This window comes from Amblyomma mixtum, chromosome 1, assembly GCF_055824585.1.
Source record: "Amblyomma mixtum isolate Tamu chromosome 1, ASM5582458v1, whole genome shotgun sequence".
In the NCBI taxonomy this organism is placed as follows: domain Eukaryota; kingdom Metazoa; phylum Arthropoda; class Arachnida; order Ixodida; family Ixodidae; genus Amblyomma; species Amblyomma mixtum.
The window spans coordinates 21,751,000-21,773,383 of NC_143012.1; the positions used below are offsets into that span (position 1 = coordinate 21,751,000).

General features: G+C 49.1%; 1 protein-coding gene across 1 annotated transcript in view; it reads left to right on the plus strand.

Annotated features, from left to right (window-relative positions):
• LOC149365698 (uncharacterized) overlaps nucleotides 1-22,384 on the plus strand; it is a 154,189-nt gene that overhangs the window by 110,937 nt on the left and 20,868 nt on the right. The window contains exons 6-7 of the mRNA XM_089545302.1: nucleotides 1,754-2,177; nucleotides 3,655-4,176. Coding sequence (XP_089401428.1) covers nucleotides 1,754-2,177; nucleotides 3,655-4,176 — 946 coding nt within the window. The remainder of the gene's footprint in view (nucleotides 1-1,753; nucleotides 2,178-3,654; nucleotides 4,177-22,384) is intronic.

A 22,384-nucleotide genomic window follows, 5' to 3' on the forward strand; every position in this document is an offset into this window, starting at 1 on the left:
AATGTTTAGTTTATGGTTTATGGGGTTACGTTCCAAAGCGACTCAGGCTATGAGGGATGCCGTAGTGAAGGGCTCCGTAAATTTCGACAACCTGAGGTTCTTTTTCAGTGCACCATAAAGAACCCCAGGTGGCCGATATTGCCGGAGCTCTTCACTACGGCGTCTCTCATAGCTTGAGTCGTCAGGGACGTTAAACCCCCATAAACCATAAACCAAACCTTTACGAGTAGGAGACAGAAACCTTGCACCATACTCCACTTGCTCGTGAGCATCGTCTTGTGAATGATTTCTTGATGGTATTAAAAAGTTATCTTCCTTACTCAAGGCTCAAATCTAGTCTTCTCCTATTCGCTCCTTGGTAGATAATCATGGTAGATGATCAATTATTCGTCTTTCCTTTGTACTGCTGCCTATTTTGCCTTGCAGCTAACTGAAAGCGCCCTATAATTGCCAGCTCAGAAATGGCTGCCTTCGCTCGAAGGACCGCTGTTATTCTCATCAGGATATCTCGCATGGTCTTCTGGTATCACCACGTTTAAGAGCTTTTCGGTTAAGAGAAGTTCTTCCCTAGTAAAATACTTAGGGGGTCTATAGCCTGTGGTGATTATTTTTCGACTTCATCCTTCTGCCTCTCCACCACTGGCAAGCCGGTCATTTGACGCAAGAGCAGGAGACATATATTGCTTGCTTAGCTCTATAAACCCGGACATACCACAATCACAGCGACCAGGGGTAGTGGGGCGAAAGAAAAACGAATCGTCGAAAAAAATGCAGCAGGACGCATCGTTGGGGTTGTTTGTTAGAACGGTTCATTTCTTTCGATTATATTATTTAGTGCTTATCATCTGCCACACTGAATGGCGTATGTCGGTGCTAGGGGACGCTGGTGTCGCTAAAATCGACAAAGAGCGAAGCGATCAAAATGAGATAGGAGTGGTCTCTCTATTATCCTCAACTTTACCCCGGCCAAGGACTATTGATGATATCTAAGGGACGGAGGAGCGGGACCCATGGGTTAAATAGAAGATGGCCTGCGAGTTTTAAAGTCTTTACCATCAGCAAAGAGCCCAAGGAGTCTGCTTATAAGCCGTTCGGAGGGACCCTTGTGGCATTCGTGAAAATCCCAGCTTTCGGCACAATGATCACGAGAGCTCCTCTAGCTCCCAGATATTTGAAACACTGGCAGTGCATAGCAAGCAGCATGGTGTGGCCCAGAAATGCTGTACTTGGCTATACTATGCGGCAGTTTTTTCTTGATAATGAAAGAGCAACTTGGAGTAACTGTGTCACTCTGCGAATGGTTCGGTGGCTGGACGGCCGCCTCGCGCGCTGCTCGCATTGGGGCTTTTCCTCCGTCGCTAGAACAAATGACGCCATCTATGGAAGCGTTTTGGAACCGAACTAGCATAGACAACTTGTTCTAATCAAGGAAACAGCTTTCTCGCTGACCTACAATTTCAAAGTGGCCATTTATGTCAAAAATATATCTTGAACCAGAAGTGTTACTATGTTCTATGTTTTAAGAATGAACTAATAACTGCAGCCAGATACTATACTCGCTTCGTAGAAAGAGAAGTGTGCTTTGGCTCCGTAGCCTTGACTTAATTGCCATGAAAAGCTGTTATGTAGAAAAGGCGCGGTCAGTCGTCTTGCCGTGCTTATGCCACTTGACCTGTCTGGCTAGGTACTGTGTTTAAGTATATGTCTGTTCGTCGTAGAGTCCACGATTTCAAGCATTGGTCCTGCCTCGCAGGGATAGGAGCCCTCTCCCCGCCGTTGTCCAGCCCGGAAGGATTCCTGCCCCACGTAGACTCGACGCGGCTCCTGCTGTCCAGGCCCAGCAAGGCGCGCCGGTCCGGCGGCGCCAGCAACGGCACGGTCGCCAACGGTGCCGCGGCCACCACCACCTACCACTGGAGCACCAGCAACGGAGGAAGCGGCGGTGGTACCCAGGGTTCCGGCGGTGGTCCGTACCAGCAGCAGCACCGGGTGACCACCACCACCACCACGACCACGCACCGGTCCACGACCACGGTCGAAGAGACCAGCGTCAGAGACTCGGTGCAGCTCCACAGGCTTCCCAGGGAGGAGAGGGACCGCGTGGAAAGGGAAGGCAAACCCGTCGCCGAAGGTGAACGACAAGAACAGCGGGCTCTGGACGGCCGGACGGAGGACCGGTAAGGAAGGCGGAAGGTGTACACACTGTTGATCAGGAAAATAGGGGACAATGGGACAGGTGCTCAGTTTAACCCCGCATCAACCTCATATCTTATATTTCCTTTGTTCATAGATTTTTGTAGAGAAGGTATTTGCTCACGTAGCTCCAGTCCTGTCGTGCCGTCTTTCATCGCCTTTGTCACCGCTTGGTCTTCTTAGTGAATAGCGTAGCGTTTAACCCTCAAAACGCTTATGAGACGTATACTGCTCGCACAGTTCATGAGGCACTGAAGTCGAAGCTGCAAATAACTGCACCGCCAGCATGTGAGAACGAAAATTCTCTTATTTTTTCTTGATTTAAAGTACCCAAGGGCATCTTCGTCCAAGTATGTTTTTCTAACTAATATAAATTGTTTCCTTATTTTGGTTGCATTCTGTTTGTTTGGTAGCCAGAAACGCACATGTTTTTGAGAAAATAGCAGTCAAAAAGAAACTTTCGTTTCCCGCCATTCGCTTTGAACTAGAAGCATTGGTGCTGGAAAGGACTCCGCGATCTCCAATCGGAAGCGCATGACAGTGGAGGATAGCCTTAGAGGCACGCAGAGAAAAAAAAAAAGGAATTATTTTTGGGCCTTTCCTTCCCGATGACAGCTCTGCTTTCAGTGAATTCAGTCTCGGCAATGAGAATGCGGCATTCAGTTGATAGAGACCAACATCAATCCGTCCTAGAGGTTTCTTTAACTTTAACTCAAAATTGAAGTTTATTTGGGAACGGAGACAGCTGACGGCCTGTGGTAACAATATCTGGTCCGATACTCCGCACTGAACAATAAGAAAAGCAGAAGAAAATATTATGAGGCACGCCGAATCCAACTTAAACTCAAGCATTATCTTATACTGTGAGAATAGCTAATATTGTCATAGACATTGTTAATCTTCACCTTTTATAATTAGGCTCAGTTCTGGTTTGATAGAAGCTATGTAGATACAGTAATGCTGTCGGTGGCTAGAAGTGTTCAAGTCGTGTGGAGATTGGACCAAGGGAAACAAATACAAATGGGTCCAAGAACTTCGACTTGATTTCAAGCCGAAATAGGGTTTAAGTCAGCGGTATCACGTTCACTGAAAAAACAAAGCAAAAAATTTGAGATCACTACGGCGGTCCACACTGGGATTTGCACCTGTTCCACACTTGTCAAGTCTCTTTTCTTCACTTCTGACTTTTAGCCATTCTTTGCTTCATTCGGGACTCGCGCGAGTCAGGCGACTGGGGTTCTCCTGGCGTCCGTTGTGAAGCACGTTTCAACCGCCTTGCTTCGACGTTACCGGAGGCGAGTGTTCAGTGACTAGGGCGCGTCTCCATCACTTTCCTGTCTAGCCTCTGCTGCAGTGCCACAGAAAGCTGACCGCTAGGATAATGTTTACTTTCGCCTCTCGCCTGAATCCACACGCATTTATCTATACCCATTTAACCGTACTCTTCCCTCACCCCTGCAGGGTCCACGAAGAGCGCACCGTAGGCGAGGCCGACGGCCCCGAGCTCAGCGACGCACCGCCGCCGGCGTCGGTTCGCAGAAGGCCCTCGGTGGCCTCGACGGGGTCCGGGGTCACCGCCGGCGCCGATGCCAAGGACCTCGCGCCGGGCGACGACGCCAAAGATCAGCGAGCAGGCTCCGGGTTCGACGCGTCGCCCTCGCAACAGGAGCAACAGCGTGAAGCCAGTGCTGCAGCAGAAGCGGCAGCACCTTCGCCGGCCGGTTCGGTCCGAGATCGCAGCCGCAGCGACGGAGCCGGCACGACGATCACACTAGCCCTGCCGTCTCCATCTTCTGGGCCTGCTCGTGCAGGGGGCGCTCAGAGGAGGCCGAGCCTGACAGAGGCTCGACGCAGGAGCGTAGCCGCAGTGCCCGTTCAAGAGGGCAGCAGACTCTCGGTGCCTCTGCAGCAGAGGAAGCTGAGCTTCGCCGGAGCACCAGTAGGCGGCCAGAGGCGTGGAGACGAAGATAGTGGGGGCCAAAGGTGAGTTGGTCTTTCTTTCTTTCTTTCTTTCTTTCTTTCTTTCTTTCTTTCTTTCTTTCTTTCTTTCTTTCTTTCTTTCTTTCTTTCTTTCTTTCTTTCTTTCTTTCTTTCTTTCTTTCTTTCTTTCTTTCTTTCTTTCTTTCTTTCTTCCTTTCTTCCTTTCTTTCTTTCTTCCTTTCTTTCTTTCTCTCTTCCTGTCTTTCTTTCTTTCTTTCTTTCTCTCTTTCTTTCATTCTTTCTTCCTTCCTTTCTTTCCTTCTTTCCCTCCATCTTTCTTCCTTTCCTTCTTCCTTTCTTTCTTCCTTTCTTGCTTCTTTCTTCCTTTTTTCCTTCTTTCTTTCGGCTTATGTGCACTGTTGTTCTCAGATTGCTATGAGAAGCTGTACCTGTGTACTATGGGCATTAGGATCCTATACTGCATCGCCTTCTGTACGTCCCGGCTGCGGTGTATATGCCTAAGGAACAAACACACACACACACGCACGCACGCACACACACACACACACACACACACACACACACACACACACACACACACACACACACACACACACACACACACACACGCACGCACGCACGCACACACACACACACACACACACACACACACACACACACACACACACACACACACACACACACACACAGGCGCGCGCGCGCAAGTACGCTTGCTTACTCTCTTTTCCTCACTTAATCATGCCCATCCGTGAAGTGCGCAAGCTTTAAGACTTATATGCCGACGAGCTATGCTCCCCCCCACCCCCCCCTGGGAAAGCACTTAATCATTCCTTTTAATCTGGAACCGTCGCATTCGTAGCCGGTCCTCTTTGCACTAAGGAAGGCTTTCATTTGCCTTTCAGTGCTGCTTTTACGCCTGCTTAGCGCGCACTTCCATAGACGCTTTGGAAAAGAGGATTATGAAATGCCGCCAACCGTCGACGCGCTGCGGAAGAGCTTTCCTTACTGAAAGCTTTGGCACCTGCTATTCATCCGTCCATTGCATGCAATTTAATAAAGAAAAACACGAGCAACTTCTCAATGAGAGAGGGACTGCCTCTCCCTTTGCTTTCGGGTTGTTTTCCGCACGAGAGGCGAAAGCTTGTATCACGGATTCAACACTCGCTTCGCGTATTCAGGGTATGGTCCGTGAAGCGTCTGAAGAAAAGAAGACGAACTCAGTCAAAAATAAGAAATCCCGTATAAAAAGGCGCTCGCTCCACATGTCTCGCGAAAATCCGAAGGGTGGGCGGCATTGGCGTCACTCAGACGCGTAGAGGAGGCACGGGTAACGCGTGGAAACGCGCTGATAATGGCGCGATCCCCAGGGGGTCCGTAGGGAAATAAAACGGGAAGAAAAGAACGAGGTGCCATTTCAGGGTTGTGAAAGGGAGGCGACGACAGGTGCACCGTGGCGGAAAGTAGGGAGACAAGAAAGGAAGGAAGAAACGAAGGCTGGTCGAATGCAGCGCTGAGAAACTGGGGAGTTGGCACGTACAGCGTGGAGGCAAATAGGGAAGAAAGTATAAAAAAATCGCGCTCCAGATGTGGCGTTCATGGAAGGGGATGTCGACAGCTACAACGTCGATGGAAGTAGGGAAAAAAAAGACGAAAAGAATTCTGTTCGAATACGACGCACACAATGGGTGTCTCGACAGGTACAACTGGGAAGGAATTAGGGAAAAAAAGGAAAATAACTTGGTTGTTGCAGTGCTGAGAAAGAAGAAGGAGGAGGATATCGACGGGTACAACATGGCGGCAACTAGACCGGGATGTAGGGAAGAAATGGGCGTCGACGACACAACAAATTGCATTGTACTCCGGCTCCTAGTGCACTATAGGGAAAGACAGTTCTGTCTTTGACCAGCAACGACAATACAGCTTCGCTTCAGCCAACTTAATATATTTTTATTAATTTACCAACGCTGCCTTCCAAAGAACAATCATGAAGGTCACATTAGCAAAAGAAATGTCATCCTCGTGATGAGGCCTGAGTGTTGTCTTCGATGCTAGCTGTAGCAAGGCGAATAGCGTTCAGTCTATCGAGCAAGAAATGTCTAACTCGCCAGCATAGCTTTTTACAGCAAAGCACTAGTCTTAGTTGTCAGAGGCTCTGTACAATGCGTGCTACGAGATCACTACTCATTGAAAAATCCAGCCCTCCCCGTGAAACAGTGGGAAATTCGACCGGGCTGGCTTCTATGGGTCATCACGCGATAGTATGATTTGGAATTTTAATTATAACTTAATGCTTTGGATGTAGAATCTGAGGGCTATTCGATGGGTTCGAGGAATTATGAAAGTAGCTTAATTTGCTCGTATTTTTATAGTTAAAATTATTTCCGTATGCCAACACCGTTTTGTTTTTATATCTCTGGACCTTCAGGGCCATAAAGTGCGAAATGTTGCGAATTCAGAACTTTTATACCACATCCTCATTGCCTAAAACTTGCAGGGCTAAAGTGATGAAAAAACAATGGCGCGAATGCACAGCACTAGTTCTTCAGTGCTGCGCTGCATATGAAAGGACCGCACCATAGCAGTATCAAATTCACTTCGACATTATCATGTGAAACTTTCTCAGACAAAAGTATTGAAAACTGGAAAATTGTGAGGAACTGTTATGGAAATATTTTCGGTAATGGTTCATTCTTCTCATATGAAGCAAAATCTTTCTCTCAAAGTGTTTTTATCGGTCGCATTGAACAGTTAAGACTGCTACAGAAAACCAATGGGGAACGCTTTGGACGATAGCAAAGACGTTAATAAAAAAAGAAGACGTAAGACTGCCGTTGGATGATTTTCTGATATATTGATTGTTATATTGAGATATTCCATTATATAAAGATACTGTGTGCATAAACGGCTTCCTTCTCAAAAATGCTTTTGTCCAGAATTGCTGGGTATGACAAACAAAAAATAAAGACTGCACCTTAGTGCAAAACTCCTTACAACGAATTGGCGGCAGACAATAGAAATACACCGATGTACCCATTGAACAGCCGACACAATGCAGCTACTCTTCAGTCTACGCATAAAGTACTTGCCGAAACGAATAGGAAACGTCCAATGACAATGCACTTTATTCAGTCATAGCTCGCGCGAATGGTTTCGGCCATACATTGGCTCTTGTATTGCCATGTATCGTCTTTTTTTATTCTGTTTCGTTTGTCCAGCATGCGGTCGCCCTTCAGTCAGGACCCATTCTCGTCAGCCAGTGGCTTCGCAAATTCGGATTCCTCTGATCAGCCTATCTAGATTTCGCAATAGTGCACTTTGTTTTCTAAGGACGCCGCATAGAAAGACCGCACCTGTTGCTGCCGTGCAGCGAGCGGACTGCGCGCAATAGGGACCGAAAAAAGGGAAAACGGGTTCCGCAACGCCTTCAATTCCCTATTCGGTCTCAGAGTGGTAGTGACTGCGATGGTTTCCACGCCGTCTGAGAAACAACCGATGGCGGAATAATGGAGCAGGCATTTCCCATCCGGCGCAGGACACGCGGGTTGCCGAGGCAAGGGGATGAAAAGAGGGAGAAAGGGAACAACCAAATACGGGAATAGGGATTTGAAGACAGCACCGGACGCCCGTCACTCGTATTCGTGCCTGACGTGCTGTAGTGTTGGACTGTAGTCGGGAAAACCGGGCGTATTTTTTTTTCCCTCGGGTTTCGTGTAGTGGCGTTCCCTGCAGCTTAAATCTTCTTTCGTGCTACTGGCAGCCGCCTCCGTGATTCGGGACCGAAGATAGCTTAGTGCTATTGTTATGGAAAGACAAGCACGAATACGAGGCAGCTAGCGAGCACAATGTATCGGCGAGGTTCGTTACATAGCTTTGTGCTGTTTTGGGGGCTCCGTTTCGGCAAAGATGGAGAAAGCTTTTCCCCCAACTTTTCGCCTCGTTTCCATTCAGGACGGCGCGTGCATATTGCATTCCAAGGTGAGTACACGGGACACGCGAATTCCATTACTGCGTGGGCAGAGAACCTCTAGGTAGCAACAATACCCATCTCGCTTTCACTGGCCGCACTCTTCGAGAGTTACGGATTAGATTGTACACGACGAGGTATATGCCATGTTTTGTCGGATGCAGCTACCGATGTGTTGTGCATTGCATTAAATATCGCAGTGCGTTGTCACGACATTACAAAAAATCTTTTTGAATAGGGTTACCAAAGTTGGCAACCATTGAATGCAGAGCGATCGCAAAAGTAGAACGGTGAAGTAAAATAAGAGAAAAAAAGAGGCAGATGAAAAAGAATAAAAAAGGAACACTTAAAACAATACAGTGAAATATAACACACCCCATGGATATTCCTACGTACGACTCTTGCATTTAAAACAGTGGGGTGACAGGGACCTACATACCTCGAAGCGTAAGGTTAATTTCGGGAACGTTTGGAGGGGGGAGGGGGGAGGAGTGTTATTCTGCTGCGTCCTGGATCTCAAACACCAAACGTGCCTTACGAACACAACGATGTGAAACGAACCGTGAAATTTCCTCACGAGAGACGCACGAAATAAAGCGAAGAAACTGTAACTCATGAGAAAATGTGAAACGGGGAGTACAGTAATGGGCCGTCGGCGAGCAATTTCGACACAAAGTCCCAGAGAACCTCATGGTAGCGAGTGAGTGGTGGATGCGTAAGCCGATTTCAAAGCGGATGAACTGTTCTTTTGTTTTTTTTCTCATCTTTCCGCCTGTATTTAAGTTTGTTAAACCGACCGAGGACGCTTGTGAAGTCCCCGACTAGTTCCGGCGTTTTACCACTTTCTTTCTCTCTTCTCAATCGCGTTGCTGTGCGGACCAAGCTTAGCGTGTTCAGCACCAACCGCGACGCGATGTTGAGACCACCGGAACAGGAAACAAAAAACAAAAAAACAAAATAACATAGAGTGTCGCCCCGGGTCACGCAGGGTGGCGTCTGGGTCGCGCTGATAAACAGTAAAAAGACATCGATGTTGCGTGATGAAGAAAATAAACGCGCCTAACAAAAAAAAAAAGTCTGTGAGCGCCGGAGCTGTTTTGTAACCCGTGGCAACCGCCTGTTCTCTTTTCCCGTTTCTTTCCTCCCGAATGTCCGTTCCCCACCGTTCTCTCCCGTCCTTTTTTTTTTGCCTCACCTCCCTAAACCTCTCCTCCAGCTGTGCTCGGAGACTTTCTCTTCGTCTTTATGTTTGTGAAGACACTTTTCTTCTTTCAGACCTCCCCCCTCCCTGGTAATAAATAAACCTCCTTTCTCTAACACGCTATGGCGTTTGCCGTGACAGCAGCCTCCCTTCGTTCCCGTTTCCAGGCAGTCATCGAGACACTCGCCAATGCCTTTTTGTCGACCGTTTACAAAGCGTGTCGCACGCTTTTAACTCGGAAACTGAAAAAGATAGAAGAAAACCAATGCTTGCTTCACATAGAGGAGAAAAGTGAACCTAGAAGCCAAGTTTAATGACTGTAGATTAATTAGTCGATTAATTATAGGCAAAAATGTCGAATTCGCGTCGAAATAGCGCGGACGTCGATATAGCCACGGGAATGGTGTGACGTCACATCCACCGGAAGTCGTCAGGGCATAGTGAAAATTGCTACAGACTGGTCAGAAAAACGTCGGATTTGTGTGAAATTAGATGAAAAAATGTGTTATTAAGCGTAATTAACACTTCAGATTCCCGAAAGCTGTATAATTTGGGTATCGATATAGCCACGTGAGTGGTGTGACGTCACATCCACCGGAAGTCGCCACAGCATAGTGTCCTCGGCCTTCTCCTCTCAACACTTTAGTTGCCAAAGTGTCCTCGCAATTTTTCTACTTGGTGGCGACTCTCCTAAGATCCCCAGCTGCTCGTTCACAACGATATCTGTATTAGGAATTCGTGTCGTTGTGTGTCGTAACCAAAAACTTCTGCGTTCGCCTGCAAGGTAAAATAATGGCTGCCAAAGCAAGATTTAACCATTGGGAAAACATGAACGAGAGAGTAGATGCCATCCAGGGGAAAGCGGTGTGTCTAAATGTTTTATTTAGTTCGGTAGCGTTACTATCATCACTTGCTCAAGATCTGTCCGCGTCGTGTTGTGTAATGCCACCATCCTACAGAACGTCTGCACTCACATTTTCTTTCCACCCCTTTTCACTGTTCAGAACCCTTCATCTACGACCAAAATCCCGTCTACACCCGCCATAACGTAACCCGACACCTACGCCCCACCTCAACCCTTCATAAGGCCTCCGTCCACCCATCACCAAGCAACCAAACCACACCCTACCGAAATTTCAGCTAGCCCACCTCCACACTACAGAACCCCCTGCCCACCACACATCCACTCACTTCCACCCTGCAGACGCCTCCCCTGGAAAAATTTCTGTGGGCAGTCAATAGTGTGCCCATAGACTTCTGTCTATAAAGTCTATAGAATTTCTATAGACGAATCTCATAGACTAGTCTATAGGCACCACAGATCCTAGTGGTAGTCTATGAACAATCTATAGAGTTATGGTCACGCACTTTTAGTGCACTTTTTTCTACTGAGAGGCTGTAGCCTATAAATAGACAAAAGGTAATATCTATAGCAAAGCAAGTCAGTCTAAAGAAGTTTATATGCAGTCTACAGACCATTTTTACAGGGGCTCCACCCACGTGAAGCCTATGCTTTACTGGCACTAAACTGCGATGACCAAATACAATTCTAAGACATAACGGGAAGGTGATCATTGTAGCAGTGAAATGTCCAACCAATATTGCTAACGCAGGTTTCTCGCATCGCCTCGTATGATTGCCTGTGCGTTCTTTAATCGACCAATATATACTAAACCTGGCTATTCGAGACCAAATGATGTGTAGGCTTAGCCTGAAAAGGTAATGAACTGTCAATTACTCCGCTCTATCCTCAGAGATGCGTTTTTACTAACTGCTGGAAAAATTGAAGAAAAAAGTTTATAGGACACTATGAAGTAAAACAACGAAGAACTGTACAAAGAAAGTATGCGCGGTGTGGGCTGATACGAAACAACGTGAACAGAAAATGATAAACGCAGTTTAGTCAGTGCACGTGTGTAGCATCAGTATGATACTTAATACTGGGCATCAGTACAGCCCTGACGGGCCTAATGTTGGACGATTAGGAAACAGCGCGGCGCTGCTAAAACGAGACGGAGGGCTATTGGTCGCAGTGAAACTGCCTCTTACCGACAGGCTCGTGTATCTATCCCCTAAGTGGCGCCCCAAGCAACGGGTTGCAATCGGAGAACGCTAAGCTGCCTGCCACACGCATGTTACGAGCGTGAAGCAAAGTGGGCAGACTTCGTGCCCGCTCGTATTGCTCCCAACGGGCGCTTGGGATGCAGTCACGAACAGGCGAGTCCTCTGAGAGCGTCCAAGGGAATGCTTGCCCGTAGGTAGTCGACGTAATGGTCGTGCTATGTCGCGTCCAGAGCGCGGGTCTAGACTCTCTGTCCCCGTGGCAGTGTGGTTTTCTTCAACGTAGACTTACAGCACGCTCTCTGGAGCGTATGCATTGGGGCAATCATGAACCGATTTACGTTCGTGAGCCCCTATTAATTTTTTTTAAGAACATGCAAGCCTTAAGTTTCAACCACAGAATGAGACTCCTCGCGCTGCCGGAGTCACTATTAAATTTTAGTAATCTTAATGGGAGAGGGAGGGGGGGGGGGGGCACATAACACAAAACTTAACAAAAAGCTTGCGAGTTTTGCGAGCACATAACAAAACACTTGCGAGTTTTGTGCCGGCTGCGCTGGCTTAAGTTATAACTTATATATGACCTGTCGTGACCTTGCAAGACAAAATGGCCTGATAATTCCGTACCAGTTGCTTCAGCTCCTCGCAAGAGACAGAGAGATAGAAAGAAAGAAAGGAAGGAATGAATAAACAAAGAACGAAAGAAACAAACAAAGAAAGGAAGGAATTCGGAAGAAAGAAAGAAGGAAAGAAAGGAAGGGAAGGAAGGAAGGAAGGAAGGAAGGATGGAAGGAAGGAAGGAAGGAAGGAAGGAAGGAAGGAAGGAAGGAAGGAAGGAAGGAAGGACGAAAGGAATGAAAGAAAGAGAAGAAGAAAGAAAGGAAGGAAGAAAGAAAGACAGAGAGAAAGGAAGGAAGGAAGAAAGAAAAAAGAAAGAAAGAAACAAGGAAAGAGAGGAAGAAAGAAAGAATGAAACCAAACGTCAGATCGCTGAGGCAAGCCAACTTTCAGTAGATCTTATGGGCGGAAGTATGTTACGCAAATTCACTGCTGGCTAAAGAAATTCGTTTGCTGCCAATGACACTGGACAAGAATGGGGAGTTGGGTTAATCAGTACGAATCTATTATTGAAGAAACTGCAGCGCACAAAACAGAGCAAAGTAAGAAGAAGCGGCGCACACCGCGCTGAGTGTGTCTCTTCTTATTACATCGCCCTGTCTTGGGCGCTGCAATTTCTTCAATAATGCACTGTTACTGTTCGCGAAAAGGGCGGCGCTCACTAGAATGGCGTAGAGCTGGCGATATTGATTTGCTCGTTGTTCATGGAAACGTAAGGTTGGCGCTCTTGGTGACATTTGCGTGTCGCCGATGAGTGTCGGCCTGATTCGTAGTCTCTTCGGCCACATCGTCAGCTGAGATGGTATTGGATCACGCGTAGGCTCAGTAATGGTGAGGAATATTTATTAGTTTTCATTCTTTTCGGCGGTTTGAAAAAGAATTTTTGCTCAGCCATGAATGATTATTGAACGCGCAGAGAATGAAGGCAGCTGTTTGCTGTAGCTGTCTTCAGTAAGCCGCTTGTAATTTAGCGCATTAGACTCTACAAAGGCCAGGTATGCGCAAGAGAACTCTTTGCATTCAGGAAGCTTTCTTTTGTATGTACCTGGCTCTAGATGCATTCAGTGTGGCTCACTGCAGGGTTTCCTTAGATTCAAAGTGACGTATTTGCAGGCGCACTGTGAAGTACGTCGACAGGTGGCTCAAATTTGGCGCAAGGCCAGAGTTGTCGCCGGGACATGTGGTTCGTATGCTGTCAGAAACAAGAACGAGAGCTCTCCTAGCTCCTGTCAAACACCATTAGAGTGTCCCACGCCTACTGAAGGTCAACCTGTGCCACGAACTATTGGCACAGGAAGTTTTGTAGAGGTTCGAACTTTCGCTCGCCATGAGCATTACGTAACTGAAAAGATAACCCCGCAAGCTGAACCTTTTTGATGTATGCGCAAGCCAAAGAAAACTGGTGTGGTGACACTGCCACCTGCCAATTTTTCGTTGTGGCAAAATGGTATTGTCACGTAGCGGTTACGGCCGACGAAGGCAAGGTACGGTATGATCGATGAACGTAAGCTATAGTGTGGTGTGGTATGGCAAGGTATGATATTGTAACGTAACGTTACAAAGAAGTCTCCTGCGCCGAGGAACACCGGCAGCCAGTCAGGTCAGCACGAGACGGAGCAGAGTCACTTCGTCTTTCTCCAATGGCCCGTTGCGTTCTTCCTCATCTTCTAAGGAAGGCATGTGTCATTGCCCCCCTCGTTTGCAGCATCGCCTCGATGCGGCCGACTAGGAGCATACTGGTGAGCTACGGGCTGACAGATAGTGGGCTTGGTTGGTACAGGAGGAGCACAACACAAAAGGGGGACTATCCGTCTCCAGATCGGTCAGCAGGGCGGCCGTGGTACGGTTTCATTCGGACGACGTGTACAACGTCAGTGAGCTTGCGTCGTCTGCGGCTTGAGGGGTCTCGGGTGGCAGATTCTACTTCGTAAGTAACGTCACTGATGCGGCGGAGGACACGGTATGGTCCGAAGTACCGGCGCAGTAATTTTTCAGACAGTCCGCGATGGCGAACGGGTGTCCAAATCCATACATAGTCTCCAGGCTCGTAGGAAACGAAGCGCCGTCCCTGGTTGTAGCGATCAGCGTCTAGTTGCTGTTGTAGGTATATGCGCTGCCGTGCCAGCTGCCGCGCTTCTTCTGCACGCTGAGCAAAACTAGCGACGTCCATATCAAGTTCACTTTCGCAGTCGGGGTATACGGGCAACATCGTATCCAGGGGAGTGGTCACTCGGCGGCCGAAGACAAGCTCGAAGGGAGTAATCCGCGTCGTCTCTTGAAGTGCCGTATTGTATGCGAACGTGGCGTATGGGAGAATTTGATCCCAGGTCTTATGCTCTATATCCACGTACATGGACAGCATGTCGGCCAGAGTTCTGTTTAGCCGTTCCACCAGGCCGTTAGTCTGCGGGTGGTACGCCGTGGCCTGTCTATGGCTAGTGTGTGTAAGATTCAGCACTTCCTTAGTCAGGCGGGCCGTAAAAGCTGCCCCACGGTCGGTAATAATAATAGCCGGGGCGCCATGGCGCAATACGACGTCGTGAACAAAGAATGCGGCGACTTCGGTGGCAGTTCCATTTGTGAGCGACGCGGTCTCAGTATACCGGGTCAGGTAATCCGTCGCGACAACAATCCAACGCTTTCCATTAGTTGACTTTGGAAAAGGGCCAAGAAGATCCATTCCCACCTGTTGGAAAGGAGTTTTCGGTGGAGCAATAGGTTGAAGAAATCCGGCTGGTTTCATGGGGGGAGATTTTCGACGTTGACAGTCACGGCAGGTTTTAACATAGGATCGTACTGAAGGTAATAATTTCGGCCAATAATACTTCGCCCGAATTCTGGCAAACGTGCGACTAACTCCCAAGTGGCCGGCGGATGGTTCGTCGTGACAAGCGCTCAAGATGTCAGGCCGTAGGTCCATAGGTACTACGAGCAGGAATGTCTCTTGTGATCTTTCAAAATTGCGCTTGTAGAGAACCCCACTTCGTAAAGTGTATGACTGCAAGCCACGACGAAAAACAGGCGGTACCCGACCACCGCGGCCTTCTAGATACTCGATGAGCGGCGCCAGCTCCTGGTCCTTGCGTTGAAGGTCAGCCATATGAGATTGAGTAACGGCCCCAATGAAGGAAAAATCGTCGGCGTTTTCCACTGCAGCGGAGTCTAAGGGCGCGCGTGATAAGCAATCTGCGTCTTGGTGTTTAAGTCCCGACTTATAAACAACGGTAACATCATACTCTTGAAGACGAAGGCTCCATCGAGCCAAGCGTCCAGACGGGTCTTTGAGGCTGGCCAGCCAGCACAGCGAATGATGGTCGCTGACAATACGGAAGTGTCGTCCATACAGGTATGGTCGAAACTTGCTTATGGCCCAGATTACCGCAAGACACTCCTTCTCGGTCGTTGAATAGTTCGCCTCCGATCGGGATAGTGTTCGACTCGCGTAAGCTATAACTCGTTCTACGCCATCTTGCCACTGGATAAGTACAGCCCCAAGGCCAACGTTGCTGGCATCAGTGTGGACGTCAGTTGCTGCGTTTTCATCGAAATGGGCAAGTATGGGGGGCCTGTGGAGGCGGCTTCGGAGCTCCTGGAAAGCTTGTTCTTGATCGCCTCCCCACAGGAACGGTAGGTCTTCTCTGGTTAGTGCTGTCAGTGGTTCAGCTATCTTGGAGAAATCTTGGACGAAGCGTCGGTAGTAAGAGCAAAGGCCCAGAAATCGCCGAAGTGTCCTTTTATCGCTGGGACGTGGAAAACTTGACACTGCGGTAGTCTTGTCCGGATCAGGGAGAACGCCCTGTGCACTGACAACATGGCCGAGAAAGCGAAGTTCTTTGAAAGCGAAATGGCATTTCTCCGGCTTGATCGTTAATTGTGCGCCTTTGGGTGCTTGAAGCACAATGCGCAACCGGTCCAGGTGTTGCTCGAAAGTAGGCGAGAAAACGACGACATCATCTAAGTACACTAAGCACGACTGCCACTTCAGACCTGATAAAACCGTGTCCATCATACGTTGGAACGTGGCCGGCGCAGAGCAAAGACCAAACGGAAGCACCTTAAACTCGTATAGGCCGTCGGGCGTCACAAATGCAGTCTTCTCTCGGTCTCTCTGATCCACCTCGATTTGCCAGTATCCGCTTTTGAGGTCTAATGAGGAGAAGTACCTGGCATCGCGTAGACGGTCGAGGGCATCATCAATCCTGGGGAGCGGATAGACGTCCTTTTTGGTCACGTTGTTTAGTTTCCGGTAATCGACACAGAATCTCAGGGTGCCATCTTTCTTCTTGACGAGGACTACTGGCGACGCCCATGGGCTCGTCGAAGGCTGGATTACGTCGTCCGCAAGCATCTCATTCACTTGCGTTTGAATGGCTTCACTTTCCTTAGGAGAAACCCGGTACGGGCGTTGGCATACCGGTAACGTGGCCTCATCGGTTATGATGCGGTGCTTGGCGACAGGAGTACGACCGACCTTGGAGCCAGTGGCGAAGCAGTCTGCGAAATCAGTCAGAAGAGCCGAAAGAAGATTCCTTTGATCGGGCGTCAAGTCCGGGCTAATTTTAACGGTTTGAAGGAGACGGCAAGATGTAGCCTCCTCTTGAGGGTTGGCCCCGGCGGTGCATAAACGAGGCGAGGCAGTAACGTCGTGAAGGAAGGCAACAGCCGTTTCCTTGGCGAGGTGCCGCATCTCCTTAGCAAAATTCGTCAGGAGGACAGTAGCACAACCGTTACGGAGTTGAACGAGTCCTCGAGCAACGGCTATCTCCTTCTCGAGAAGTAGCGGGAGGTGCCCATCCGCGATGCCCTCGTAGTCGTGAAACAAGTCATGACGCACAAGAACAAGCACACTAGACCGTGCTGGCACCCTCACATCATCGTCGACAATACGCAGAACGTTGAGTTCCGGATCCTCGATTTCAATGCGCTCCACGGCCCGTTTCGTCGAGAACGTCACACGCGCTTCTTTCAGGTCAATGACAGCGCCGTTAGTCTGCAGGAAGTCTAGGCCAAGGATCAAGTCTTTGGAACACTCACGAAGTACGACGAATTCTCCGACATACACAAAACCCCGGATGCCGACACGCGCTGTGCACTTGCCTACAGGGGTAATCAAGTGACTTCCCGCCGTGCGAATTTTCGGGCCGGACCAGTGCGTCAAAACTTTCTTCAATTCGCGGGCGAGACCGTGGCTCATTACCGAGTAATCTGCACCGGTGTCTAGTAACGCCGTTACATCGGCTCCATCAATCTTTACGCGCAAATCGGAGGTAGTGTGTCGGATGCTGTCGCCACCTGTCCCAAGCGGAATGTCGTCGTATCGGTCGAAGGCAGCCCGTCGGATGCTGTTGCTACCTGACCCCAGCGAAATCTCGTCGAGTCGGCGTGACGAGGACGGAGGATCTTCACATTTCGCGACATCAGCGACCCTGCCTCCGAAGGCCGCTGACATTAGTTTTCCCGGCGAGGGCTGGGAGAGCGTCGGCGTCGGGAATAGCTCGGACTTGAGGAACGGTAACTTGTTGGGGACGTAGACCGACGTTCTTGGTAGCCGGACGTAACAGGATGCTGTTGCGCAGCAAGGTGGCTTTCGATTTCAGTAGGCCGCTCGCCATTTTGAGGGCAGGGGTCGTCCGGTGCGAAACCGCGCAGGCCGACGCGGCGGTACGGGCACGCCCGGTAGAGGTGACCTGCTTCACCGCAATGGAAGCAGAGGGGCCGACGGTCGCGGGCCCGCCATACTTGACTCTTACGGGGTCGCTGATAGGTTGGCGCAGGGGTGTAGCGAGGAGGACCCTGCGGCTCCATTGCTGGAGCTGCGGTATTGATACTGTTGTCTTGCGTGGGAGCCCTACGTAGGACGGACGCGTAGGTGGGTCTCGCGTCGAGCTGGTAGGAAACGTCAGGAACTCGCTCAGCTGCCATACGCACCTCGTCCCGGACGACTTCAGCTAGTGATGGAAAGGACGGCGTGTTGCAAGGCATCCGGAGTGCTTGCAGTTCTTCTCGCACGACAGCACGGACGAGGTTGCGTAGTGCATCCATATCGCTTCCGCCCTGCATAGGTAGTGCGTCGGACCCAATGATGTTCACGTCGCGATTGTATTGACGAGCCCGGTGTTGCAGCGTCGTCTCCATGGTGGTAGCCTCACCGAGGAACTCCGCAACAGTGCGCGGTGGGCTGCGCACTAGTCCTGCGAAAAGTTCTTGCTTCACGCCTCGCATCAGGTGGCGCAGCTTCTTGTCTTCTGGCATCTGTGGGTCTGCGCGCTTAAAAAGACGCGTCATGTCTTCATAAAACATGCGCACGCTCTCGTTTTGGCGCTGGTTCCGCGAGTGCAGCGCAGCTTCTGCTCGCTCCCGGCGGTCGGCGCTTGGAAAAGTGGTCTTCAAGTCACGACAGAAGGCTTCCCAGGATGGAAAGGAAGCCTCATGGTTTTCAAACCATGTCCGCGCCGACTCTTCAAGAACAAAGTAGACGTTGTGGAGCTTACGCTCATCGGTCCACCCGTTATAACGTGCCACACGCTCGAAGGCCTCAAGCCAGTCCTCAGCGTCCTCGAACACGTCTCCATGAAAAGACGGTGGTGTTCGCGGCTGATGGCAGAGGATGTTTGCGGGAAGCCTACTCTCAGATGTCATTGCCGCAGGTGTTACAGGGGCCCGAGGCTGCGTCGACCTGGTAGCGGCCGGAAGTGGTCCAAATTCCGGGGGCTCTCCACGTAGGCGGCGGCCGAGGCGCTGATGTACCGGAGTAAGCTCCGTAGTGAGAGGTAGATTATGCGCTGGAAGCGTACCCCGCACCTCCACCAGATTTGTAACGAAACGTTACAAAGAAGTCTCCTGCGCCGAGGAACACCGGCAGCCAGTCAGGTCAGCACGAGACGGAGCAGAGTCACTTCGTCTTTCTCCAATGGCCCGTTGCGTTCTTCCTCATCTTCTAAGGAAGGCATGTGTCAATATGACACAGTATATTACGTGGGGCTTAACGTTCCGAACGTGCAGGTGCGCTGGGAGGTAGCCCATAGCGGAGAGCTTTTGATTGATTTCAACTATCCGGAGCTCTTTACGATGCTGTCACATCGTGCAGGACGCAGAGGTTTTACAGCGGGGACTGTTATACGAAGTCATCACCGGACAGTTCACGGCGTAGGCCGGAAACATCCGGTCACCTGTCATCGTGCGACCGCGTGTCCGTTGCTATCGTTGTGGTGGGGTAGGTTGGCACGGAGTGTGTAGGTCTAAAGACTTTACTGTTCTTGGCCATCGACAATAAATAGAAGGCAGCAGCACAGCGGAAGATTTCATTGAGCCTAGCGCGTTTTGCAGCAGATCGTAAACACTTGCAATATTTAGTGTTCAGCTTCCATCGAGGCCGACGCGCGCAGGGATTTGAACGCACGACCTTAGGCTCAGCAGCCGAACGCCAAAGACACTGAGCCACCACGGCGGATGCATATGAACTCTGTGACATGAATTCATTTAGTGCGCAATAATCAGCTCTGGGAGTGCGTATGTGTATTAGAGGCCAAGCGCAACACCGAGCTGGTTTTGATGAGCACGTTCTATTTTTTGTACGAAATAAGTATAAACCGAACATCTGTGTATATCGTGATTGTATGCATCATATATGTACTACGTATATCGTGCGCGGAGGTTTCATTCATTCAGAACCTTCCTGTTGTTATAGTAGTTTCATCTTGCCAAGCATTGAATAATTTACGAGAGTAGTGATCAGATGCAGTAAGGGCTGTCAATATCTCTCGAACGCATCTCATATCTGAAACAAACAAACAAACAAACAAACAAACAAACAAACAAACAAACAAACAAACAAACAAACATTTTTTAAGACTTGATGGAATTAGCGTGGCAGTCTCACAATTTCGTTGCATTTTGAAAATACAGTGTGTATGATTACTATAAATCCTATTTAGCTTGCGAGTATGTTTTTGCAGGCTAGTTGGTGCCTAAGCATTGTGGGTTTTTTGCGCAAAAGACACGACACAAAGGAACGAGGTAGACAGGACAAGCGCTTACTAACAACTCAGGTGTTTATTGACATAACATTGCTTAAATACAGCAGCTGCTCTTATCAAACACGAAAAGGGAAAGAAGAGACTTAGCATACATATATCATATCAGCACAGATCCCACCATCGCACGAGTGAATGCATGTTTCGAGCTCTAATTCTGCGCAAGATAACTGATTTCTTTTTTTGAGAGCAAAATTGAAGGATTGCTGACACACGAGTTACCCGATTTTCCTATCTCATTGGCCTCAATTATCTCTCTTCCAAGTTGTGTCTTGCACCGGCGCAGTACTGAAGTTTTTTCGAGCGCGGGAGTGCAGTTGCGGCAATTCCGAATATGGTCAATCATTTTGCTACCTGACTTGTTCTTTACATCTCTTGCGTGCTCCCTCAGCCTTTCATTAAGGCACCTGCCAGTTTGGCCAATGTACTGCTTACCACAGGCAAGTGGTATCGAGTACACAACGCTCTTTTTACAGGCCACGAAGCGCTGCTGTCTACCTCGTTCCTTTGTGTCGTGTCTTTTGCGCAAAAAACCCACAATGCCTATTTAGCTGCATTACGCTTGCTCAGAATGCAAGCGAGAATGCCCCCCCCCCCCCCCCCCCCCTAGCATAAATCTATGCGATTTCTGTACCCTTTATTGTGATAACAACGCTCAGACAGTTTTTAATGCATTTAGGGAAACGGTGTCAGTTTTTGCCGGGCCGTTGCGTGAGCTACGCAGCTTCCTCGGAAAGACAAAAGATGCAGCGAAGGCCCATTGTGCGCAGACAGGCCTGAAACGCCCTCAAGACGACGCATACTGAAAGAGTCTCTGTAAACACAAACAGACGCTTCTCAGACAACAGCTCCCTGCCTGCCAAACACACTCGGCTGCAGTTATTTCCGTCCAGACTGCTGAAGCTCAGACTACAAAGAAGCTTTGATGACAGCCTCGATTTTCTAGTCTGACTGCCTGAAGATTTCTACGAATACAGACAACCCTTTACCGTCACTGCAGCTATGTTATACGTGAACGCAACAACATGCAGTGGACCTTTCTCTTTAATCTTTCATTTTTCTTTCTGCCTTTCTATTGTGGCACTCGCAACGCTTTTCGGTATAGCTGACAGCCAAAGCAGAATTGCAAAATACGTCGTCTCGCAGAGGCACAGCGTTGAATCGTAAAAAAAAAGAAAGCGTTTTCTGGGAACAGGGGCCCCATTTGAATTTCCACTCCGTCCTCTTTTGAGCATCTCATTCTCTCTCTTCTTGAAGGATAAGCAGACAAGCAGATGCTTGTTGTAGGCGCTGACCGTGTAGAAGAAAAACAGCCCAGTCGTATTTACACAACGTCCAAGCAGGGTAATGAATGCACGATGCCAATGAAATAAGTTGCGTATTTAGGAAAAGAAATATTCATGATAAAAAGAATGCTGTATTCAGAGCAGAGAATGCATAAACTTGTAGCACATTGTTCGAATACGAAAGAGCGAGAAAATGAAGTTAACAAGTGGAATGTTAGGCAGCGAGCGAAAGGAGTAGTAAGTGAGGGAACGAATACAAACTATGCCTTGTACGTATGCGAACATACCAGAATACGGTGTTCGAATACGAATCGGCTGACGTGCAGCCCAGTGTAGAGTAAGCAGGGGCATGTGCCGGAGGCGGTACCTTGCTGTGACACAAATACGAACTGCGCCAAATCGATCTCAAAAGGCGCCGAAGCAGGGAATGCTAATCTCAAAAGCGCGTTCTGTGCACGTATGTACAAGAGCGATGGGAAGAAACGCGAACAGAGTGGTGCCTAGGCGCTCCGCTATTCGCATTCCTTTCATCCCGCTTTTACTTTGGTGGTAGCATAGTCCTTCAATGTTTTCACCATAGTCCTTCAAAAGCATTGAAGGACTGTGGTGGTAGCAAAAATTCCGTGCACACTTTGGCAACTAAAGTGTCGAGAGGCGACAGCCGAGGACACTAGGCCGTGACGACTTCCGGTGGATGTGACGTCACACCGTTCACGTGGCTATATCGATACCCAAATTGTACATCTTTCGTGGATCTGAAGTGTTAATTACGCTTAATTACGCAAGTCTTCATGTAATCTAACACAAATCCTACCCGCCGCGGTGGCTCAGTGGTTACGGCGCTCGGCTGCTGACCCGAAAGACGCGGGTTCGATCCCGGCCGCGGCGGCTGAATTTCTTGAAGGCGAAATTCTAGAGGCCCGTGGGCTGTGCGATGTCAGTGCACGTTAAAGAACTCCAGGTGGTCGAAATTTCCGGAGCTCTTCACTACGGCGTCTCTCATAGCCTCAGTCGCTTTGGGACGTTAAACCCTAATAAACCAAAGAAATCCTACGTTTTTCCGACCATTTTGTGACAATTTTCACTA